The sequence below is a fragment of the Populus alba genome, chromosome 19, assembly GCF_005239225.2.
Source record: "Populus alba chromosome 19, ASM523922v2, whole genome shotgun sequence".
In the NCBI taxonomy this organism is placed as follows: domain Eukaryota; kingdom Viridiplantae; phylum Streptophyta; class Magnoliopsida; order Malpighiales; family Salicaceae; genus Populus; species Populus alba.
In genome coordinates this window covers 11,603,965-11,631,188 of record NC_133302.1, presented here as the reverse complement: position 1 = coordinate 11,631,188, position 27,224 = coordinate 11,603,965, and the positions used below count along the sequence as shown (strand labels likewise).

At 32.5% G+C, this 27,224-nt stretch overlaps 1 protein-coding gene across 1 annotated transcript; it reads right to left on the bottom strand.

The window, feature by feature from the left end:
* Window positions 1-1,004: 1,004 nt before the first annotated feature.
* On the bottom strand, window positions 1,005-5,260 carry LOC118037021 (protein VASCULATURE COMPLEXITY AND CONNECTIVITY). The gene is made up of 3 exons (XM_035042899.2): window positions 4,999-5,260; window positions 3,880-4,082; window positions 1,005-1,593 (listed from the first exon to the last, which is right to left on the bottom strand). The coding sequence occupies exons 1-3, from the start codon at window positions 5,092-5,094 to the stop codon at window positions 1,260-1,262; spliced, it is 633 nt and encodes a 210-aa protein (XP_034898790.1). The 5' UTR covers window positions 5,095-5,260; the 3' UTR covers window positions 1,005-1,259.
* Between the last annotated feature and the right edge of the window lie 21,964 nt (window positions 5,261-27,224).

Genomic DNA, 27,224 nt, shown 5'->3' with positions numbered 1-27,224 from the left:
AAAAAAAGAAAGAAAAGTGACAGAAATATCTTCTTTAAACAACCTTCTATAATCTCCTTTTTGAATAAGAAAACCCTTTGAAATAAGAAAAAATAAAAAACAACAAAAGAATCTTAAGCCTATTTGCCACTACATACATTCTATAATGGATATGAAATCCTTACAAACTATAAATATTAGTTGTTGACATAAATGTCTCCTCGTTTGACTTGGAATTCTTGTAGAATAGGAGCTAATAGCCGCCACACATGCTTCCAAAAACATTAAGAAATCCTTGTATTGACTGAAATTCATAATACATATGGAAACTATATTTCTCTAATTTTCACACATTCTTGATAGATTTTAATTCTGATTTCAAACATGTCGTACTTCCTTGTCTAGATGAATTAGCAGGCCTACCATATAGCACCGAGAAGGTATGAATGTATAATTTCCAACCCAATTGGAATCTTAGCTAAATTCCTTATGTAGCTCTAGATAGTCTATACAATAGATGAAGGTTCAAATAGACAAATTTGACATGATCCAATAACTTTGACCCTATAAAATAATCTCTTACCAAACTCCGATTTACTTTAAATTTTAAGCCAATATATAACATCATATCTAAAAACTCGTATAAAAATTTCATCTCGATCTAACAATAAAATTGAAAGTTATGCTCATTAAAATAAAACTAGACAATACAAGATTTTACAACAAAATCTAAATGTAACTTTGTTTGGATTGTATCACAAGATTAAACATCTTAATTTATATCTGTTTTTTAACTTTTCCAGATATATATTTAGTTATCATTAATAATTTATTTATTTATTTATTGATAAATAATTCTTGATTTATTTAATTAAATATGTATATAAATTTTTTGATTTACACTCGATGGTTTTTACGTAAAAATACATGTTTAATTTTTTTTTTTTGTTTAAAAAACAATATTCAGCATGGCGTAGGTGAGTCAAATAAGTAGTTCTATCTTAAAACTCTATCTAGTATATAGAGAACCAGAATCATAGAGGCCCACTTTCCATAAGGTAAGTATACATATAAACAATTTGAGACAGTCAACCCACGAAAATACAAGATATAAAGGTCAATATTACACCACTGCAAGCACAGGAAATAGGACGCATCCCAAAAAAAACCGACCCTTCTCAAGGATGCGCTGCAGTCAGGATAAACTTTGAAGCCCAATACCAGCACATTTTCCAAGACATTTGCAGTACAATACAACGGGTGGGCCGAGAAATTACCACTTAAGTGAACTGTCGTCTTATATATGTATCTTCGTGTACAAAAACAGGGTCTTGAGTGTGTAGTGCAAACTGGGGCTGCCCCATGGCTATGCCACTTTGATTAGAAAGAGGAGGATTTGGCCATGGATCGTTACTGTCCTTAGCAGAATTTAAGGTGAGATAGCAAAGAATCCCAAGGGCCACGCTTGCAAAGGCCAAGACAGCACCACCTGCAAAGACCCCAGGTTTTACAACATAGCAATAGTAATTGCCAAAGTACATTGTTTCTTCACCATGCTGATTGTTGAGGGCAGCACCAGTCAACAAAAGAAGAAATGATATTACAAATGTGAACCTGCATGTATTGCCAAATCGATCATTATGAACGGAACATAGTTTCAAATTAAGCTTATGTATAAAGATAACATACATGCATGGATATGCATGTTGGCCCATGGTCATTTCCCAATTAAACAAAAGATTTCCATTTTCAAGTGTTCCCTTTTGCTGAGAGCTTAATTCTCATGTTTCTCTTTTTTCATCTAGCCCGACAATTTTTTTTTATTCATATCAAAGTTACATATTCTATGCGGGTGTGTTTATGCTCATTCATCTGCATGCTTGGAGGATCTCAAGCGTTCAAGTAAGGAATGCTTTTGCCAATGCTTGCGAGTCCCCTTGAAGCCTAATGCATTGCATGGGTTAAAAGATAAGATCATGGATTTAATTGTGGTGTTAACTTTTTATTCACAGAGAACTGGATTGAATTTGGTTGAAGGGAATTATATATTGCATATAAATGTTAGTTATAATTTACAATTGGTGCTTGTTTGGCATTGTTCTGTCTTTAAAGCACAACTGTTTTTACCTACTTTTCATCTAAAATCAGTGTTTGATTTTGACCATTTTAGTTTTGAAATCAAAGCATGTGATATTTTAAAAGGAAACTGCTTTATTCTTTAATCAAATAGGGTACCATTATGTTCTTCAGAAAAAAATATAATTTGTCAAGAGCTCTGCAGCAAATGGGAACCCTATTTGTATTATTATAATTCCAACTTGCAACACAACACAGTACAGAGAAAAATAGCCAAAGTACAACACAACAATTCCAAGCTGCTCTTAGTAAAATTGAATTAATTTAATTGAGATAAATATCCTAAATATACTTGTCTTTTTTATCATTGCATTCAATTTTACAAGGGACTAAAAGGTAAATTTATAGGTTTAAACACAGTCATATGTAGAGGTCGGTCTCACCACTCCCACAGCTAATTTATAAAAATTGACCTAATAGAAAACTCTACATCTAAGCATATTCAATTAATTTCAACAAGAAAAATCACCTCCAGACATGAGAAATGTCAATAGTGATGAATTGAATAGAATACTACACAATTCTTAGCTTTCCAAACAAACTATAAATTGATTAACAGGTGATATAGTAATTGGTTTGGTTTTCTAGATTCAAGCATGAGGACTTTAAGAAAATGAGAATTTGAAGGTCTTCAGTTCAAGCTGTCCTCTATCAGGATCATTTTAGGCCATTCAAAGAAGTCATCAAGATTGGTAGCATAGAAAATTTTCAATTCAAAACATATTGCGGCATTGTAACATAAAACAATAGGATAATTACATGCTTTACATGATTTGAGGTATATTAGCAGTAAATTTTCTGGAAAGAAGTTTGAAATTCAATAAATATCATGTATCATTTTGTGTTGATAATTTCATTATATAGAAAAGGATCCGCTAACACAAGTATTTTGTATACAAGTACCCACATCACTCTTAACTATAAGTGTATTGCTAATGATTACTAAATCATCCTTTGAATTTAATATCTTAATGTATCACGAACATCAAATTCCAGTTCAATTAGACCTTAATTAAGCATTTCAACCATGATCTACATCAATAAAATATAAAAGCACAAAAGGGTTAAAAACAAATTAAATTATAGCAAAACCACATCTCTCTGACATTTAGTACATTGTTACTATTACTAAATCATCCTTCGAATATAAAATCCTAATGTACCATGACAATCAAAGACCAGGTCAATTTGGTCTCAATAAGTATTCCATGACATGATCTACATCAATACAATATCAGCACAAAGATTGATTAAAAATAAGAAACAAATTAAATTATAGTAATAGTTATGATCATGTGTAAGGGTATATAAAAACAGGGTTTTTTCCAGTCATTATGAATAGTCTTCAAGTCATGTTGTTTATCAATTCAAGAAGATATGACAGTGCATTTAGGTCTTAGAAATTTCAAGTAAACATGCTCTACAAAGATAGTGAAGTATGTTAAAAAAAAAAAAAGGATATCAAAAAAATATGATTATTAGAAGTGGCCAATGCCACTAAGCATTAAGTCAAAAGTATGTTTTTGTTGATGCATTCGCAGGAACTCAGGTGCTGATAATGATCTAACATTTAGATGACACATTCTAGCTCATTGGTATTACATCTAAAGCATCAAAATAGGATAAGCTGCTAGAGGGGGGCTAAACACGTTGGTGAAGAGCTAAAGATGTTGACAAAGGAATGAACAATCAACTGTTAACCTCAATAATGGAATAAGTTAAGCTGAATTAGAGTTTTAAACACAAATGCCCATTGAGAATTACCAGGAAATAACAAAGCAGACAAAAGCTGTTGTCCAATTTGAGTTTGAGCTGTGTTGGCTTCTTTTGCAACAAACACACCCAGTTGCAACATTAATAATTACTTGAGCAATAGTAAGAGCCACAGCTGCAGTCAAACCAAGACCCAGTGCTGGACTCCGAGGATAGGTACATTGTGTTGCAGATGTGAACTGAACCTCAGAACCCTGCAGGAATAGAAAATGATTACATTAGAAACCATTTTACAATTGAGGTTGTATAACTCCAACAATTCCTCGGAGTACAGAAGTAAAGATTCATGTTGCGGAAAACATAAAGGTCCTGACGAGCAATAGGAAAATCCACAAAAAGAATATGAAAATAATAAAAAAAAAATCTATAGCAAAAGATAATAAAATTGGCACTCTAGAGCAGTAATTTCTGCAAAACCGAATGACAGAGATAGGTCTCGTTGTTTCTGGTTATGTCGAGATGGCAGAATAAACTGAAAAATCTAATTTTTTTGTCACAAATTCACAATTCAACATTACCAACCAAAATTAGCATAAGCTGCACATAATAATAAAAGAGATGTTGTATATAAACATGACATTGGAGATGAGAGAATTCACTACAATGATACCCCACAAGACTGGGATACAAAAGGAATCATGTAGGTCCATCCTTGTTTATATCTGGCTGATACAGATCGATAATTGATGGAGACTGAATATAGTAAGAGGAATCAGGGGGGAGAAGGAATAGCATTATCCAGGAAAACTGTCTAAGTGAAGTAATATTTCTCTCCCCTTTCACGATGCCAGTGTTTATTGTTATCAGCAAAAAGTTCCTCTTCCTCTCAAATCATGGTTGTCATGTCATCATACTTAATGGTATAATCTACAACTACAGAACTTCAGGATTGACACACAAGTGGTCAATACAGAATAAGCGGTGATTCTATAAAACCAAGCGAATAGATACAAAAACCAATCACGGTGATTGAAAATCAATATGAACACTGTCAATTGTATTTATAAATAGACTTAAACAACACTATCCCAGCAGGAGTCCTAATATTAGAAAGAAAACCTGCAAAGAGCAAGATGAACAGTTGAAATGAAAAAAAAAAAAACATATTACCTTAATCCTTGTTGCTTCTGCACCAAAGCCTGTAGCAACTGATAATAGCCCCAACAGACCCACAACACTGCATAACACCAGGGCCTTTCTTTCCATCTCTCTCTCTCTCTCCCTCTCCCTCTCTCTCTCTCCCCCTTCCTAAAGAACCACAAGATAAAGATAAAGGTGCCTGTGTTCCTTTGTCTGAGGAAGCGTAAAGTTGGTGGAGTACTGTGAGGGCGTCTTTTGTGAACGAACCGTGTTGTCAAAGTACAGGAGGGGTTATGTGTGTGCGCGCGTGTGTAATGGAATACATTAAAACAATCTTTTGCTCATAAACAGGTGAACAATATTTAATTAAATAATTATTTTTTATTATACAGTTATTAATTCTTATGTATAAATAGAAATCTATTACATCTATATATGTTTTCTTTTTCCTTTTTTTATTTTGTATTATCATTTTTTAGGTACGGGGAGGATAGATGCATTCAACATCAAAGGTAATATCATCATTTTTCTTCTTACCTTTTTATTATTTTGTTATTATTTTTTATATAATCTAAAATAAAATATAAAAACAAACCATAGAACATAAAGCATTTTGCATCATTCAAAGTAAAAATATTCCTCAATAATTATAGAAAAAACTATAAAACAAAGAATTTGATCTTATCATTATAACAACTATGAATGCATGAAATTATAATAATTTATATGCAAAAACTACATCTTAAATGGATTGAACAACATATTATATGCTATGTATAATTCAATCAATAGTGCAAAGTCACTATGAGGAATAAAAAATGCAAGGTTGAAGATGTTGATATTAAAAAGCTAATAGTTAGTAAATTTTTGAATTTCAAGATATTCAATTCAAGAACTATGATAAGTCAAGTTTAATAGTTTAAGCTAACCTTGCATGATATTCATGCTAAAAGAATTGTTCTTAGTGAATCCTTTTAGGTGATTACAATTATTAAAAAATTATCATCATTTTAGAAAGATTTCAAAAACTATATAAAGCATAAATATAAAAAAAATGAGAGTTCAAGACCTTATTTTGAGGTTGAGAAAAGAAAAGGGAAATAAATTGTCTAAAAAAAAGCCAACTCATTCAATATATCCCCCAAAGCAAACATTATTGAGTAAATGATGAAGACCTACGACAAAAACTAAAAGAAAAGCTTATTTTGAAAGGGAAGGAAATTGTTAAGAAGTTTAATGAAAAATGCTTCATATGCAATGAAACTGACACCAAGCCAAGAATTAAAGAAATAGAGCTCAACAAAGAAATCCTAAAAAAGAAAGGACTGTTCAAACCAAAATCACCAAGATCAATCACTTTATAAATGAAGTTTTGGAAATGAACTTGTTGATCAATCCTGAGTAGTGATAGGTTGATATAACAAGCCATGTATATGTTAAAAAGATAATTTTTTTTCACTTACAAAGAAATGGATGGTGAATGCTTATACAAGAAGAATTCATCAACCCCCATGGTACTTGGCATTGAAAAAGTCACACTAAAGATGACTTTCAAAAAGCTTCTCCCCCTCAACAATTATTTTCTTTATGTTGTTGATATTAGAGAGAATTTACTGTCTGACTTATTATTGATTAAAAATAGTCTTAAGATGGGTTTTGACAATGACAATTTTATACTCACTAAAAGTGAGATGTATGTAGGAAATAAATATCGTTGTGATAGCCTCTTCAAAATAAATGTAATGCCATTATAACAAAGGATGAGATAAAAAATAATAATTTTTGTTCTTCTTACATGAGTTTTATGATATGTGGCATGGAAATTAAGACATGTGAATTATAATTCTATACAAAGATTAATTAATCTTGAATTACTAGGCATGTTTTTTTTAAGAAAAATCATGAGTATGAGATTTGTGTAGAATTAAAGCTCACAAAAACATTTTTTCAAGCAATTCAAAAAATTAGTGAACCTCGAAATTTAATTATCTTGGATATTAGTTATTTAAAAATTATATAAACTAAGAGATGAAAAAAAGTATTACATTACTTCTATAAATAATTGCATAAAAAATTATTATACCTATTTACTTGGAAACAAATATAAAAATTGTGGAACATTTAAACATTACAATAATAAAGTTGAAAATCAACTTAAGAAATGGTGGAAAAGGCTTAAATATCTCAGTCCAATTTTGAGTCATAACTCACTCAGCTATTCCTCCCAAGTTTTCTCTTTTAGAAAGGATGGTATAGCATATAACATACATGTATACCAAAGGCATATTTTTATATTCTTTTATCACTTTTTTATCTTTGCCATTTAAACATTACAATAATAAAGTTGAAAATCAACTTAAGAAATGGTGAAAAAGGCTTAAATATCTCAGTCCAATTTTGAGTCATAACTCACTCAGCTATTCCTCCCAAGTTTTCTCTTTTAGAAAGGATGGTATAGCATATAACATACATGTATACCAAAGGCATATTTTTATATTCTTTTATCACTTTTTTATCTTTGCCATTATTGATGTATCTCTTTCCGGTTCTAGCATATATGACCAATTTTAGCCTTTGTAGGGGTTGATCAAATGTTACTTTTTATATTTCCTTATCAATTTGTCGTTCTAGCTTGAGGTGGTTATTTTTGTTATGACTTAATGGAAACAATCATTCTCTACCTTAATTTTCTTTTTATAAAAAGAGAACGAAACCAACCTCTAATGCCTTCTAGATCTACTTCTTGAAGATGACATAATCATTAATGTCATGTTTTTATAAGTAGTGCAACTTACAACAATTCCTCCTCATGATTTGATAGGTAGTAGGGGTTGTATGGTTACCAAGGAGCTTGATTTGCCACAAAAATTTCATCAATTTTTTTTAATGTCAAAAAGCATTATTTACCTTAATTGACTACTTTGGTAAGTTTTTGTTTCTTTACAACCAAGTTTGTTATCCACTTTTTACTTCTGCAACATTGTAATTTGAAATGGTGTTCCTACTTTAAGCTTTTCGATCAATATAAGTTGCTAGTGGATTTCTTCAAACCCTTATTCAAAGTTTGAGTCGATCATTAAATGTATATTTACAACATCATTCAAATAACCAATTAAGCATGCCCCTCTCATATATATTTTTTTCGAGTTTGTTTTGATAACATCTTTCATAATAAATAACATCATTTATAAGGATATAGATATCCAAGTACTTGGATCTCATAGACCTTTCATTGATATTCCACTATATCATTTCTAAAAACAATTTCATGCACTATTACTTTGTTATAACTATAGTGCATTTAATTTTTAAAATACTAAATAAAAAAGCATAACTTTTTATAGATTCTCGTAGATCTTGTACTATCTTATTTAAGTCAGCCAATGTTATCTTTGGTTTAGTTTTATAAAAGTGATAATAAAAATAAGTCTTAATTTCTTTCCAACTACTTGTAAACCCCTAATATAAAAATCAGGTAAAATAAGTAAATAAAGGAAAAAATTTACTAATTGGGGTGGAAAATATTTATACAAGAATAATAATGGAGTGAAATTTTAAATTAAATAATATGATTTTTTGTGTGAAAAGCATTAATCACCTTGCATACAATCATATTATCTTGATTGACAATGGTAAAAACTCTGAATGAATTTTATGATAAATATAATGGGAGTCTCTAATGGACTAGTCTAAAAATTATAACTATTTAAGTAAATAAAATGGTATGTGAACTCAGAGTTTTGGCTTATAATTACTAACGGTCTAGTTTTATGATATTGAGCATATATCTCAATTCAATTGTTGGATTGGACTAAAATTTTATGAGAGATCTACTGACATATTATTTTATGTTAGGTTAAAATTTAATGCGAATATGAGCTTAGAAATGTCCCACAAGAAGAATGACAGTGATAAGGTAATTACAACAATTCAACATTGTGTGTAACATCCCCATATCCGGGATAAAGCAATGATCTCATGTTAATTGACAAACAAAGTGATTTTTTTTTTCTTATATCTATTCATGGTGTTTATATTAAAGTGTACTGAAATTTTGACGGAGTCTCCCCTATACCGGCAGGTCCCAAGTTATCGACATACAACATGTTTACACATCTAATATACTGCATCTCCTAACTCAATTGAACTCTATCATCCGAGTCTCAATCCCACAAACATCATCATTCATATCAACCACAATGTTGATGATATACATTGTACAACAATTATCATTATGGATGGATAAAGATATAAACATGCATACATGGAATATGGTTATACAAACTACAGAATTAAATTCTTCTATTCAAGTTTAAACATCAATTATAAAAATTGAGTTATATAAAAGTTATAATATTATCAAATACAAGGGTATATTCCTTAGAACCTAAATTACAAAAAAAGTGAACCCAAGCTAGAATCTACTCCTATCGTGTATGCGATGACCCTAAAAACAAAATACATATTACTGAAATATGAATATCACAATAGTATAGCAATACAAATATCCGGCAATTTAAAAAGGCAAACATGCATTCTTATTTTATTCACTTCTCCATTTTGGTTTTCATTGGAAACTCTTTCTCCTTCAACTACTAAAAGCCTTTTTCTCTTCCATTATCAACCTCTATTTAAGATCTCATAAGACCACCCATGATATTTCCGCTTAATACATCCGATACCAATTTCACTGTTATCATCATCACCACGTAAGAGTCGATGCAAAGTGATCCCCTTACCCCAGATCCTAACATACACTAAATGTATGTTGGTCAAATACATGGTGATCCCTTTACTCGGGATCCTAACATTACACTAAATGTATTCTAGTCAATACATGGTGATCCCCTTACCCGGGATCCTAATATACACTAAATGTATGCTAGGCAATACATCTTGATCCCCTTACCTGGGATCCTAAAATACACTAAATGTATGCTAGGCAATACATCTTGATCCCCTTATGATGCGGACCAACCCAGAAACACCAGCAAGGACCCATTACATGTTCCAAATGGACCAATGACTCGGTCCAAGACAAAGACATTGAAAGACGCATTGAATGCATTGGTTTTGAAGGTTTCCACCAAGTCAGAATTGGAAGGTCCATTGGAGTATCAAGAGGAGATCCTAGTACATCTTATCCATGTGGAAGAGGGGTCCAATACAACCTTGCTTGTAGAAAGGCAAAATCTAGAGTACAACCGCATGGACTATATACACCACTACCTGTGCCTACTGAACCTTGGGTAGATATCTCTATGGACTTTGTTTTAGGTTTACCTAGGTCAAAGAAAGGTAGAGACTCTATCTTTGTTGTGGTAGATAGGTTTTCTAAAATGGCGCATTTCATTGCATGCCATAAAACAGATGATGCATCTCATATCGCAGACTTGTTCTTTAGAGAGATTGTACGTTTGCATGGCATTCCTAAGAGTATAGTGTCAGATCGTGATGTTAAGTTCCTTAGTTACTTTTGGAAGAAAAAGCCCATAACCCAAAAATGAAAAGCCCATAACTTAATCCAAACAAGCCTTGGATCCTAGCTTAAAACAAAGTATGAATTAAGCCCAAACAAGCCTTGGGCTGTAGCTAACAAAATAAAATAAAGCCCTTATCTCATGGCCCAAATAAGGTTGTATTGGACCCCTCTTCCACATGGATAAGATGTACTAGGATGTTTGGATTAAGTTATGGGCTTTTCATTTTTTGGGTTATGGGCTTTTCATTTTAGGGTTTTGGGCCAGTTTTGAGTGGACCTCATATAAGTCCACATAAAGGGTCCATTAGGGTTAACTTTTCAAGAACTATTTAAACTCATGTAGGCCAAAATTTCGGCAGCTTTGATGATTATTATGCTGAATTTTTTATTTTTATTATTTTCTTTCATGTTTGGGCTTAATTAATAGTTTGTTTTCAGCTAGGAACCAAGGCTTGTTTGGATCAGGTTATGGGCCTTTTAGTTTAGGGTCTTGGGCCAGTTTTGAGTGGACCTCATATAAGTCCACATAAGAGGTCCATTAGGGTTAATTTTTCAAGAACTATTTAAACTCATGTAAGCCACAATTTCGGCAGCTTTTGATGATTATTATTCTGAATTTTTCAGTTTTAACGTGTGAGAGTGATTCTTGCATTCTTCAGTTCTTGAACGAACTGAATCTGACTTATCGAAGATTAACTGGCTTCGTGGCGTCATTCTACTCATTCCAATAGTGTTGGTGCCTTGGGGCAGGTTTCCATTGTGTCACACTCCTATCAGACCTCTTTCGGCTTTCCGGGATCAGATCTCAATCTTGATTGTGGGTTGCGTGACCACGTGATCACGAGGTTCGCATCACCTTACCTGGGATCCTAACATACACTAAATGTATGCTAGCCAATACATGATTGATCCCCTTACTCGAGATCCTAACGTATACTAAATGTATGCTAGTTCACGCCCTAAATCACACTTCTCATAATTCCTTTGTCAACGATAATTTCATCACTTGGCAATTCACACGACAACCGTTCACCTTGAGTACACACACATTCAAAATACTATCTAAAATATTGGCATCATTACACAAACTTTCATCATTTATCCTAATATTCAACGTTCAGTAATTCACATCTCACATCAATAACAAATTAAATCATAGAATTTAACTAGAAAGTATAGGTGCAAATCACCTACCTGCAATAGAAGCTCTACTTGTGCTCCTCTGTTGCTGTTGTTGCACCACGCCTGTGGTCCTTCCTACAAATCACAAGTTTATCTCATAAATTTTCCTCACTCAAGGATATGTTTTATAATAACCATATCAACAACCAATAAGTATTTCTTTTAGTCATTTCTTAATATTTTATGTTTTTCTCATTTCACCCATTAATATTGTCGTTCTTTGTCCAACCACAGTTATCATTCCTTTCTTTATATTTGAACCGTTTCTGTTTAAATCCCGAACTATCATTGTCTAGACATTGAACTGTTATTGTCCGACCTCTCCTTATATTTTTAACTATATCTAGAGTTATAGAACTCTGTTTCAAGTGAGATCGGTCTCATTGGAAATCTAAGACATGAGGCTACAAATTCCCTAAAGGAAGGAGAACCCAATTCTGCCTCCAAGATAGTCAAAATCGCTCATCAACAAACATTTGGACTGTTACTGTCTTGTTTTTGAATGTTACTATCTGACCTCTCCTCAGATTTTTAACTATATCTGGAGTTATAGAACTCCGATTCAAACGAGATTAGTCTTGCTAGAAAGCTATGACATGAGGCTACAAGTTCTTTGAAGGAAGGAGAACCCAGTTCGGCCTTTAAGACAGTCAAAATCGCTCATCAACAAACATTTGGACTGTTACTGTCCAACTATTACTGTCTTGTTTTTGAACTGTTATTGTCCGACCTCTCCTTATATTTTTAACTATATCTAGAGTTATAGAACTCTGTTTCAAGTGAGATCGGTCTCATTGGAAATCTAAGACATGAGGCTACAAATTCCCTAAAGGAAGGAGAACCCAGTTCTGCCTCCAAGATAGTCAAAATCGCTCATCAACAAACATTTGGACTGTTACTGTCTCGTTTTTGAATGTTACTATCTGACCTCTCCTCAGATTTTTAACTATATCTGGAGTTATAGAACTCCGATTCAAACGAGATTAGTCTTGCTAGAAAGCTATGACATGAGGCTACAAGTTCTTTGAAGGAAGGAGAACCCAGTTCGGCCTTTAAGACAGTCAAAATCGCTCATCAACAAACATTTGGACTGTTACTGTCCAACTATTACTGTCTTGTTTTTGAACTGTTACTGTCTGACCTCTCCTCAGATTTTTAACTATATTTGGAGTTATAGAACTCTGATTCAAGCGAGATTAGTCTCGTTGGAAAGCTAAGACATGAGGCTACAAGTTACCTGAAGGAAGAAGAACCTAGTTCTGCCTATAAGACAATCAAAATTGCTCATCAACAAACATTTGGACTATTATTGTCCAACTGTTACTGTCTTGTTTTTGAACTGTTACTGTCTGACCTCTTCTCAGATTTTTAACACTATCTAGAGTTATAGAACTTTGATTCAAGCGAGATTAGTCTTGTTGGAAAGATAAAACATGAGGCTACAAGTTACCTAAAGGAAGGTCAGTACGAGAACTTACTCTCATAAGTAAGGATGAGATAAACACTAAAGAGGTTATGTGAGATTATTGACTTAACTAAATATAAAATCATGTAGTGTTACATGGAATGGCATATCAAATGGATTGTAATGAAAGAGTTTGTTATACAGGTTCAAGTGTAAATTGTTGTTATCAAAACCAGATTGATGGATATATGATTAATCTTGAATAACAAGTCATAAATAATGGAAGGAATTAGCTAAAAACTTATAGGTTGAATTGATAGAAAATGCCAATGAGTTAAATAGATGTAAATCTTACTTTGAATGACTAATGGTAATACAAAATGTATAATAGTGTAAAATTTTTATGAAGTGGTAAATGGTATTGTGGATTCAAGGATGATGTAATATCATAAATGAGCTATAAACTTATTGAGATTGAAAAATGTTATAGACAAGTCGTAATTGATATAATTGGAGGCTAAAATTTAAGAATGATATTGATGCACCATTATTAATACAATAGGCCTTGAAAGAACCACTAGAAATCAAATGATCGAAAATAATGTATCTTACATTTTGAAAAGATTAAATGTGGTTGATTGATTCAAGCAAGATTAAATGTATTAAATGGATCGATGAATCTATAATCAAGCCAAGTACTTAAGATGTGTTTATTGTATAGTGACACTAATATAACCCCTAAGTGAGTTGGATAATGTTAAGAATTGACTAGATGAGACTATCTATATTCTTGAACTCTACTAGGTTTGATATGGTTCGGCCTATGGTTTGACCTTGAGTTACTAATGATTGGGATTTGGTTGGGAGCTTAGGTTTGAGGGGGGACAATTTAGCCAAGTAGGGTTTTTCCTTGGGTTTTAGCTTTTATTCCATTCAACCATGTTGAGTTTACACCTTGGAATGCCTGTGGTCAGATTGGGTTTGTTGATGTTGATTGGTTCAACCCCATTATAGAGGAATTGGTTTCGGCCAGATCTAGTTTGAGCCTTGTGAATGTGCATGGGCTTGGGCTACATGGGGTCCAAAAATGGCTAGAATTAATTAGGGTGTTAGGTTTCTTTTCCTACAAGGATTTGTCAAACATCCTAGCTAAGTTTGGGTTCAATATAGGCGGTTACAAGGCTAAATTGGAGAGGGAATATTGTGTCTCTATATTGGACAAGGATTCCATATATAACATGGAAACCAAGGGGCGACAATATATAAGAGTCAATTCCCCCATTCATTTGTTCATTATAAGCAAGGATTCCCTTGCTTACAAGTAGAACAAGAGGCAACCAAATTTTGATTACTTTCTTTATTGTTTTCTTTCCTTTCTCTTGCAGGATTTCCTTACTCAAAAGGGAGATTGTGGAAGGCTTTTCAAAGGGAAGAACGCAACAACTCTCTTTCCTATTTTTTAGAGCATTAATTTGACCAAACAAAGAAAGAAGATCAAGCATTCAAGGCATCATGTTTCAAGCATGGAAAAAGGTCTAAAATCCTTGGCAAGCACACATTGTTCCTAAGTAAGTCAGACTTGACCACACAAGGAATTAATCAAGCTAAGGATGGTTTTGGGGGCTAATTATTTCCTTGTATTATTCTGAATATTTTACCTGGTTTTTATATTATTTCAAGTATTATTTGAATCACAATTCAATTTAGATTTTTAATTTAAGATGGGTTTGTTTTAGCCCAAATTAATTATTTTAGATCTGTTTTAGGAATTAGGCATGTGTTAGGTGAAAGCCCATGCAAGCACACATTATTCCTATGCAAGTCATACCTAACCACACATGGAATTAATCAAGCTACGAATGGTTTTGGAGGCTGATTATTTTCTTGTATTATACTGCATATTTTACCTAGTTTTTATATTGTTTCAAGTATTATTTGAATCATAATATTTTGGTATAGTTTTTAAAGTTTAGATGGGTTTGTTTTGGCTTAAATTAAGTGTTTTAGATCTGTTTTCAAAATTAAGCTTGTGTTAGCTTTTTCCAATGGCTTGGAACCCAATATGAGTCCATTATGATTAATTATCTTAAGACTATATAATGTTTTCCTTGTTGCGAATTTCAATAGCCTTGAGATTAATAATATTATTGTGTTTTTCTTGAAGCAAATGTGTTCTGTGTTGTGACAAAGAAGAGAACCTAACTTATCAAGGTATAACTGATCTTGTGGTGTCAATTTACAAATTCTAACACCTCTGGCTCTTAGTTATAGGTTAACTCTTGGTCAAGGTTCTCAAACCTAACTTTTAGCTTTCTTAAGGAAGTATCATGACCACATGATCAAGAGGTCCACATCAGTTGGTATTAGAGCTAAACTCTAAAATCAAGTTTTATCTTTTATTTCTTGCATTTTCGTTTCATTGTTTTTCTTAGTGTCAGTTTCGTCTTTATCCTTGTATTTTTTTCTAGTCAGAATCCTAAGGGTAAGTTTTGATCATATTTGTTTTCTTTCCTATGTGATTTCTTGTTTTCATTATTATTGTTCTTCTTAGCGTAAAAATAATAATAGCACACCAAAAATAATAGTTAGGTTAGTCTAGTTTGATTACATCTATTTCGCTTCAGCCTATCAAAACACCTCAAAATTGACTGAAATTTCACATTCTGGTTATTTAGGGTGGAAATACACCACTTACAAATTCTCAACTTGGTTAGGCACCAATTTTTTTAGGTTCTAGATTCGGATTAGAAAGGGGTTGTTACTTTTTTCTTTCGCGTCAACATATCTAAAGTTATTGTAATTGTATTGAAATTTATGTTATGTTTATTTGAGTTGAAAACTCATTAAATATCAGTTTTTAAATTGGAAGTTGTTTGTTCTAGGGTCCAGATTTGGTTTAAATTAATGTTTTTGTATTGTAAACTCTATTCATGTTGTGTTTGCACCTCGTCTTGATAGGAAAGCTATGCATGATGGATTTCAGAACATGTTTTCATTTGTGAAGGATAGGAAATCTATAATTGTTTCTTTATCTCCTAATTAGATTTATGAGGATCAGTTGAAACTTGGAGAGGATAAAAGGGCTGAAAAAGAGAGTTTGTATTTGAATGAGAGGGTTATTCAAAACATATTCTTTGTTCACAGGGTTTTGATGATTACAAATTGTTTTGACCTTGTAATGATGATGTGCTTTTAGTTGATGATTTTCATGTTTTATATTTGAGGTTCAATCCTTCAAAAGAAGGGGAGGATGATACAGTTTAGCCTATAATTTGGCCCTGGGTTACTTATGATGAGGATTCAGTTGGGAGCTTAAGTTTGAGGGGAAGACTAGACAATCAAATAAGGTTTTTCCTTGGATTTTAGCTTGTATTCATTCATACATGTAGGGTTTTCACCTTGGGATATATTTGACCAAATTAGGTTTGTTGGCATTGATGGGTTCGGTGCAACTATGAAGGAGTTGGTTTCGATCAGATCGGGTTTGAGCATTGCGAATGTGCATGGGCTTAGGCTACATGGAGTCCAAAAGTGGCTAGGATTAATTAGGGTGTTAGGGTCCTTTTTCCTATAAGGATTTGTAAAAAATCCTAGCTAAGTGTAGGTTGATGATGGGTGGTTACAAGGCTGAATTAGAAAGGCATTGTTATGTATCTATATTAGACAAGAATTACATATCTAACATGGAAACCAAAAGCTGGCAGCATATATAAGTAAATTCCCCTATTTATTTTTCTATTACAAGCAAGGATTCCTATCCTTATAATAAGAACAAGAGGCGACCAAATTTAAAGGATTTTCCTTATTGTTTTCTTTCATTTCTCTTGCAGGATTTCTTTACTTTAAAAGGAGATTATGGAAGGCTTTTAAAAAGGAAGAATTCAACAACTCTCTTTCTTATTTTTTAGAGCATTAATTCTACCAAACCATGGAAGAAGATCAAGCATTCAAGGCAACATGTTCCAAGCATGAAAAGATGTTTAAAAGGGATGAAAACCACACATTATTCCTATGCAAGTCAGACCAGACTACACAAAAACATTAATCAGATAGGGATATTTTTAATGGTTGATTTTTTCATTGTATTATTCTAAATATTTTACTTGGTTTTTATGTTGCTTTAAGCATTATTTGAACCATAACATCTTAGTTTAGGTTCTTAAGTTCAATTTGGTTTGTTTTGGCTCAGATTAAGTGTTTTAGGCATTAGGCTTCTATTAACTGAAATCCCAATGATTTGCAACCTAATATGGGTCCATTAAGGTTACTTATATTAGGACTATATAATGTTTTCCTTTCTACGAATTTCAGCGGCCTTGAGTGTAAACCCTAGTTATAATTTTTTTAGGTTATTAAAATATGAGAAATTTAACCAATAGTAAAATGGGTTAAATTAAATTAAAGAAACCTAAATCTAGATAAAAATAGTGAAATGAAAAGTGAATATAGTACTAAATTGCTAAAAAGAAAAACATTTGTGAGGACAAAATAAATACGTAAGACGAAGAGAGGTCAATATTCAAATAACAGAAGGTTGGGAGTTTATGTACAAATGATAAAAAGGGGTGGGGATAAATGTGCAATTAATAAGATGATAGAACTATAAATATCATTCTATTTTCTTTCTTGGAGTGACTTGCAAGAGCATGAGAGAGTTTATAGAGAGGATGGAGAGAAGACATATTGATAGCAAAACATCCAATAGTTATAAGTCCACCTTCCATCGTTAGATCGGAATGATATTTAGATATGTTGCTTTCCTCCATATCGTGTACATTGTCACTAGAAGGATTTTTTATATCAGTCCCCATTTGAGAGATATTATGGGGGGAACATTTTTGGCAAAATACACTTCTGGACAGTCTTCTTCGCTAATTGTTTTCTCCTCCAGCACCATTGGATCAGATTATAATTTGCATATGTTGTTCTTCTTGATGTTGTCTGGATTATGAATGATGGAGATTAGAAACAAACACTCAGTATAGAAGTTGTGCTTCTTGCATAATAGGTCTGCAAGTTTGAGGTTGGTTCGGTTAAAGCCATATTTTTGGAAATTTCACCATTTGATGAAGTTGATATTTGGATATGTTATACTCATAATAATGCATTATAAGTTCACCATATGGATTGTTTGGAATATTATTCATTTGTTATTTATGGTTAATTGAAACTATTCTCAAGGATTTTGTTTAGAAGAATATTGTTCGGAAAGTTTGTAAAATTAATAAGAATGTTTTATTTTAATGTTAAGAGGGAAAATTAAAGTAAATCATATAAATAGGCTCTTAAAAATATATTTTTTGACACTTTTAAATGATATGTGATATGGCTAGGGGTTGAGATAAAAGAGAAAAAGTTAAATTGTGGATTTTGTGTGTAAATTGAAAGGTTGATGAATCTGGACAAATTCATCTCTTAACTTTTGGTGACAATTCGAGTATGAGGATGAGAGAATTAGGATCAAGTTTCTCATAGTAACTATAGTTTTGGATGTTAGCTAACTAAGGAAATTGGTCTTGTTTAATTTGGAGCTATAGAACTCTAGCTATGGGTCACCAACTAAGATGGGTCATGACATACCCTTTAAGGCAGTATGTAATGTTTGTTGATGAGTGATTTGGACTATATTAGAGGCAAAAATGGGTTTTGTTCCTTCAAAGAACTTGTAGCCTCGTGTCTAAGCTTTCCAACGAGACCAATCTTGCTTGAAATTGAATTTTATAACTCTAGATATAGTTAAAACTCTTAGGAGAGGTTGGACAGTAATAATTCAATATCAAGACAATAACTGTTGGACAATAACAATCCAATGTTTGTTGATGAGCAATTTTGACTAGCTTAGAGACAGAACTAGGTTCTCCTTCCTTCAAAGAACTTGTAGCCTCGTGTCTTAGCTTTCCAATGAGACTAATTTCACTTGAAATGGCATTCTGTAACTCTAGATATAGTTAAAAATCTGAGGAGATATTGAACAGTAACAGTTGGACAATAACAATACAATGTTTGTTGATGAGAAATTTTGACTGTCTTAGAGGAAGAATTGGGTTCTCCTTCCTTAGAGAACTTCTAGCCTCGTGTCTTAGCTTTCCAATGAGACCAATCTTGCTTGAAATGAAGTTCTATGACTTTAGATATAGTTAATAATTAGAGGAGAGGTCGGACAATAACAATTCAATATCAAGACAGCAACAGTTGGACAATAACAGTCCAATGTTTATTGATGAGAAATTTTGACTATTTTAGAGGTAGAACTGGGTTCTCCTTCCTTCACAGAACTTCTAGCCTCATGCCTTAGCTTTCCAACGAGATCAATCTCACTTGAAATGGAGTTCTATAACTCTAGATATAATTAAAAATCTAAGAAGAGGTCGGACAGTAACAGTTCGAGGTTTAGATAGTAACAATTCAAATATTAAGAAATGACTGAAAGAAAGACTTATTGATTGTTGATATGGTTATTATAAATCATATCCTTGAGTGAGGAAAATTTATGAGATAAACCTATTATTTGCAGGTAATTAGTACTTAAAAGTGCATTTTTATCAAGGTTTTAAATCATCATTTTGCACTTGAAGTGTCAATAACTCCTTAACTAGAGCATGTTTTATAATAACAAGTTTGATAACATAAAATACCTTTAATTTATGGTAAATGCTAATTTTAAATGCAGGCCTATCACATAAATCAAAGGATTGATTGATTAGTTTAACTACTAAAATTGAAAAGAAAAAGAGAGGGCTAAGCTTAGAAAAGAGATGCTAGTTTAGTCCAAACTGGAACACCATTCGGTTATTGGATTATAACTGGAGCCATAGAACTTGGATTTAGGTCTGGTTTATATGGATGGAAAGCTAAGACATAGGCCTAAATTTTTCTTGAAGAATCCAAGATTCAAAAGGACCATTTTAAAGTTCACATTGTAGCAACAACGGAGAAGTCCAAATCTGTCTTGCAGCCCACACACTGTTCAGTGTTCAAACTATATCTTGAGTTCTAGAAGTCAAAATGACCTCATTCTTGTTTTGTTGGAAAGCTAAGACAATTTTCCAGAACTTTCATGAAGACTATCTGTTCCAATTCTTATGTTAGGAATGACGTTTTCTGCATACAAAAAGATAAGGATTGTTATCAAGTTAAGAGGTGGCCCACCCACTCAACAATTAGTCATAAAATCAATAATTCTGAATTTTGGCCTATAAAAGGATGTATTTACCACACATGTAGGCATCTTGGTGTTCAGATCAAGATCTTGCTCTTGCTCTCTTTCTTTGTATTTTGTAATGTTTAAGTTTTATTCCATGTTATATTTTCCTTAATCTCTTGTTTATGCTTTTCATTTCCTTTACTATACTTATATAATTATGTTTTTATTTTGTTTATCTATGTTTCTCTTATTCATAATGTTCAGCTAAGTTTAATATGTCAAGGTGAAAAGGTTACACTAATGGTGTAAGAATAAGTATAGTATAAACTCAACATGGACTTTAATGTTTGATACTAACATGTTTTATATTTATTATATTGCTCACTCTTAATCCTTGCTTGTTAAATGGTTAATCTAGACTTGTGTTGAACAACACTTGGTACAACAAATACTTGGCACTTTCATAGCCCAACTATATGCTTTAACCAACACCTGTGCTATGAAAGGAACTTGATTTGTTGTTAACAAAGTTATCACCATGAATACTTGATAATATTTACAAGTATTGGCATTACTCGAATAAGATAATTAATCTAATCATGTTAACAATTTATAATCGGAGTGGAACCTCCTTTGTGTGTGGTTTCCAATCAAGTAATAAAAATAGTTTATACTATACTTGTTTGAAATACCATTAGTGGATCTTTTAACCTTGACAATTATTTTATCATTGTTTAATCTTTTCATCATTATCACATCTCAAAGTTCTCTTTAACATCAATATCATTTTATTATTTGTAATTTATATAGTTCACCTCCTTGTGGTTCAACCCCGGTCTTGTCAAGTTATTTATTACTTCGACACTCCTGCACTTGGGATAAGACATCAACTCTTTGATCATGTCAGTAGGAGGGACCATAAGCATGGTGCAACAACAGCAGTAGGGGAGCCCAAGTAGAGCTTCTATTGCAGGTTGGTGATCCTCACCTAAGCTTTTTAGTTAAATTCAATAATTTAATATGTTATTAATGTGAGATGTAAATTTGCAATGTTGGATATTATGTGAAGTGATGGAAGTTGGTGTAATATTCTAAATGTATGTCTGTGTTTAAAGGGAACTACCCTTGTGTGCATTGCCAAGTGATGGGAGAACCACTAACAAAGAAAATATGAGAAGTGTAATATGTGTTTCGAGTAACATACATTTAGTGTATGTTAGGATCCCAGGTAACGGGATCAACATGTATTGGCTAGCATACATTTAGTGTATATAAGATCCCAGGTAAAGGGATCACCTTGCATCGACTCCTATGGGGTGAAGATGATACCAGTGAAATCTTGAATGGAGGTTGATAATGGAAGAGGAAACAATTTTTAGTAATTGAAGGAGAAAAAGTTTCCAATGAAAACCGGAATGGAGAAGTGAATAAAATATGAACGCATTATTGTTTTTTTAAATTGTTGGATATTTGTGTTGCTATATTATTATGATTTAATTTTTCAATAATATGTATTTTGTTCCAGGACCATCGCATGCATGACAGGAGTAGATCTTAGCATATGTTCACTTTTTGTAGTCTAGGTTCTAAGGAGTATACCCTTGTATGTTGTAATATTACAACTTTTATATAACTTAATTTGTATAATTGATGTTTAAACTTGAATAGATGAACTTAATTATGAAATCCATATAATCATGCTTCATATATGCGTGTTTATCTCATTTATTTCCCTATAATGATATTTGTTGTTTAACATATGATATATATGTTGTGGTTGTGATGTTGATGATGATGTTTGTGGGATTGAGACCCAGGATAATTGGGTCGTGATTGAGTTATGAGATGTAAATGTAAGATATTAGAAGTGTAAACATGACATATATCGATAACTTGGGACCTTCTAGTATAGGGGATATTTTGCTGAAATTTTGGTAGACTTGTATATGAGAACTGGAAAAAAACATTACTCATATTTTTATGTACCAAATCATAGGAAAGTAACTATAATCACATATGAAAGTGTGGGGCGTTACAATTGGTATCAAAGTTACTGGATAAGGTTCAATGGGTTTATTATGAAATGCAAAAGATGGAGGAGGTAATGCAATAAAAATTGTTGTATTGATAAGCTTTATGTGGTGGTAATAAAATAATAATAAAGCTTTTCAGATTTGTGAGAGATTAAGTTGCCTGTATGGTTTAGACAAATCAAGATAAAGATATCAATGACTATGTGGTTCTTGATCCCTTAACTTATAAGAGCTAGGGATGAAACCTTATGATTTTGATGGATTATAAGGAGAACTTTAAGGAGATGGATGAATCAACAAAGGTTGGACACGTTTTGAAAGTTGAACGGTTATGTGACCAACACTATGATGACATGTATGATTTTATATTGGTAAAATATTGAACATAATTGCCAGTAACAAATTGAAAGAGCCCATGAGAGAGTGAAGAAAAAGTGGAGGAGCACATGATCCTTTTCAAAATGGTTCCAAAACGATGGAAAAGTTATCTTTCCCTTGATTCTTTTGAATTTGTAGAAATTAGCTAGGAAATGTAGAAATATATGGAAGCTGAATATCTATAGTATGGAGAATTCTGGAAGTCATGTTTTGAAAAGGTTTAAAATGTGTGTAGACTCAATGTAAATGTGTAGAAAGTTGATAAGAAAATGTAAAGGATTTTGTATGATTTTCTTAAATGAAAATTCTAGTTAAATAGGAAATAAAAGGAGGAAATGGTGAAATGGGGTTTTGCACATGAATTGTAATGAAATGCTCGTTTTGTACTTGTTTTGAACATTTTATTACAAAAAAATGATGATGGCCGAACCATTTTCAGCAAAATAGCACATGAAGTACTATACCTAATAGTATTCTTACCGATAATGTTTGGGATAAATGAAAGTTGTGCATAGAAATGGATGTTGCATGTGTAGCACAAGATGATACACATCCTGTGATATGATCGATGAGGATGATGGAGTACACCTGGAAGTCATGTGATGAGAATGGTTTAAGATAATTCATATAAATGAAACTAAGAAAATCATGGTACAATGAAAGTAAAGGGAGCGTGGATGAATTTAAAATTTATATAAGTCTGAAGAACCAAGGGTAGTGAACATAGTTTAAAATCCCATGAATGAGAACTAAAGTGAAGGCCTTAAAGGGGGAGACGAAATTGTTGTTTTGATAAATCAGTTACGGACAAACAAAGGTCATGTTGGATAACTTAATGATACACGATTAAAGGTTATAACAACATCCTGATGGTGTAAGAATGGTGGGTGAATTTTGCTAATATAATTGTATGCATAAGTAATAGTTTTAATGGTGGGATTCTACATAAAAGGTTACTGCTAGACAATATATAATGGAACAATTTAAACTAGTTCTTTACGGTGTAAAGGTAAAACCCTAAAGGTTAAAAAAAAAAAAAACATGGAGAGGAGGGGGAGATGATGCAATATGGGTGGTTGTGGACCATTTAACTAAGTCAGCCCTTCTCCTACCACTAAGGATGACTGACCTAGTAGAGAAATTGATCAAATTGTATGTTAAAGAGGTTGTAAGGTTGCATGGGGTACCGGTATCTATTATGTGTGAATGTGACCCAATGTTCACATCTAGATTATGGCCAAGGATTTAAAATGTTGTAGGGATGGAATTGAAGTTGAGCACTACATTCCATTCACAGACAGACGAGCAGACTCAAAGGACCATTTAGACTTTAGAGGATTTGTTGATGACATGTATACTAAACTTCAGGGGGTAGCTATAAAGAATACTTGCCTCTGGTGGAATTCATGTATAGCAATAGTTATCAGGCCACCATAGGAATGGCTCCTTTTGAAGCATTGTATGGCCAAAAGTGTCGTACCCCTTTATGTTGGGAAAAAGGTGGGAGATGTTACAGTTTACATTTTGAGTTGAAGTTATGTATTGGAAATTATATGAAATGATGATGAAATTAGTGTGTAAATTTCATCATAAATTGATTTATGTTGTGAGGGATCATTGTTATATTTTGAGAAAATGATTTTATACACACCCACACACACATCTCTCAAGGAAGGAAGGATTAAAATACAATGTGTGTCTGATGTTAAATGAATGAATAAAGATACGATAGAATGGTGATAGTTGAACCATTATTGATATGTCTTGGAAATGTAAAATATTTAAGTAAAGAATAATTAAATGCAAATTATATGCATGAGGTGGATACAATACTTGGGAGAGATAAGTTAGTTAGTGATTAAAGTAGTGATAGAGAGACTTGACCAACGATTATATAGAATAGATGAATTGGTAACCTGTAACAACCCAACTATACGACTCGATCAATGTTAAAAGATCCCAACATATCCTCTCTCTTTGAGGGTAATTGTTTTTTTTTTTTTTTTTATCAAAAGTTCGACAGAGTTTTGTTTACATTTAGGACATCCCAAGTTATTGACTACTATCAATTTACTCAATCAAGCCATCATCATAAGATCCCATAATTCCGGACCTTATATCAAACCTCATAATTCCACACCTTATACAATCCACACAATATATATATTTAACGAGTAAGTTCAATATGAAAATAGTCCAAACATCATATCATAAAATTTAAAAGAAAAGGAATATTAACATGCGAAGAAAGCATTTACAACATAGTAAGTGTTCTTAAATATTTCAAAAGGGTTAATTACAAGATAACTAAAATACTACATGCTAAGCTGAACTTTTATAAATACATCAAGGTTTACACAAAAGTATACTACATAAACGTGTTAATTCTTTTTTGTTTAAGTTAAATATTTACATAAGCTTCACAAGTAGAGTCCTAAACTAATGATCTCCCTGGATATTTGATGGACCTGTTACATAAATAAACATACCATTATGTTGATAAAGAATATTTATATGCTCATATAATGAATATGAATGAAGTATTAACTTTTTATCGAATCCATAAGAATTCTAATATAGAACTTATTTTTTGCTTGTAAATCTTTTAAACCCAATTAACACTCATTTGTATATTCTTAATTTGAATACTCTTATTTACTTGCATGATCTGGGTGACATTGTAAAGTTTAATCTTGTAATTCATTTCTCGGCAATCCTATCACGAATGCCATTAGTTGAAGCTAAACCTGTAATTCATCTCGCGGCAATCCTATCACGGATGTCATTAGCCAGATGTCGTTAGCCGAAGCTAATCTCATAATTCATATCCCGGCAATCCTATCACGGATGCCATTAGCCAAAGCTAATCCTGTAAATCATCTCCCAACAATCCTATCATGCATGCCATTCATGTCTCAGAAATCCTATCACGGATGCCATTAGCCAAAACTTATCTTGTAAATCATCTCCTAGCAATCCTATCACGGACGCCATTAGCCGAAGCTAATCTTGTATTTATGCTAGACTGTATTTACATTGGACACACCATTTATTGTAATTGCATTCACCAGAAGAATTTTAAATTGTATAATTGCAAATAGGAGGAAAATCACGCACATGCTTCGCCTGTCTCACGACCTCCCCAAACAGAAGATCCAATCCTGGTTGCTCCTTCAAGACGATATTATAGAGAATCCATAGTCATCCATTACTCATATGTTACTTTGTATACATGTTCATTTCCTCATAATAACATACATACATATATCATGTATATTTTCAGAGTTAGTATCTCAATGTGCAAGTGTTCGTATGACTCAATTCTTTTATATTCTTATATATAGTATTCACGTGAAAGTGTATTGTTACTGTCTAGACATTGAATTGTTATTGTCCAAGTTTCAACTGTTACTATCTAATTTTCAACTGTTCCAACCGTTACTGTTCGATTTTCAACTGTTCCAACCGTTACTGTCTAGATATTGAACTGTTACTGTCCAATTTTCAATTGTTCCAACCGTTATTGTCTAGACATTGAATTGTTACTGTCTAATTTTTAATTGTTACTATCCAATTTTCAACTATTACTGTCTGAACACTCATCAGATTTTTAACTATATCTAAAGTTCTAAAACTCTATTTTAAGTGAGATTGATCTCGTTAGAAAGCTAAGACACAAGGCTACAAGTTATCTGAGGGAGGAGAACCCAGTTTTGCCTCCAAGATAGTCAAAATTGCTCATTAACTAATTAGTCCTACTGCCCTATATAATCAGTTATGACTCGGTCTCAGTTGGTAACCCTTAACTGGAGTTTTACATCTCTAAATTGAGCAAGACCAGTTTCCTTGGTTAGCTAACATTCAAATCTACAATTTTTATGAGGAACATGATCTTAATTCCCTCATCCTCCTATCTGAAATCTCATCGAAAGTTAGGAGACAAGTCTGTTTAGATTTGTCTCCCCCTCCCCTTCACACAATACTTTCATAAACTACATACCACATACATGAATTAACTTAATCTCAATAATAAGCACCTTTTCCCCAACTTTTGTCTAAGAACCCTAACCTATGATTTAATATCAAGGTTATCGAATTTAAAATGAATTTTTTTAAGATCATATTTAGAACACCTTACCCGGTACAAATTAAGATTTTGATCTTCAACTAGTTGAAGATTTTCAACTCCCTCCTTTCTTTTCTTCTTGTTTAATTTCTTGGTAATGCTTTGCTCTCAAGTGTTTATCCCATCTATAAACTCTTAATCTTGGATGAGTTCTTGAAATTTTAGTGTTTCTCTCTTGATTTCTCAAGTATGTCTTTTTCCTTGATTATCAACTGGTGGTATCCAGATCTCAAATCTATCTTAAAGAACACCTTAGATCCCCTCAACTGATCAAACAAATAATCTATTTGTGGGAGTGATTACTTATTCTTTACCGTCACTTTATTCAATTAATGATAATCAATGCACAAACGAACTGTGCCATCCTTCTTCTTTACAAACAATACCAGAGCTCCCCAAGGCTAGTTACTAGGCTGGATGAAGCCTTTATCTATCAATTCTTGAAGTTGGACTTCAGTTTAGCCAATTCTATAGGGGCCATCCTATAAGGAGACTGGGTTATAGGA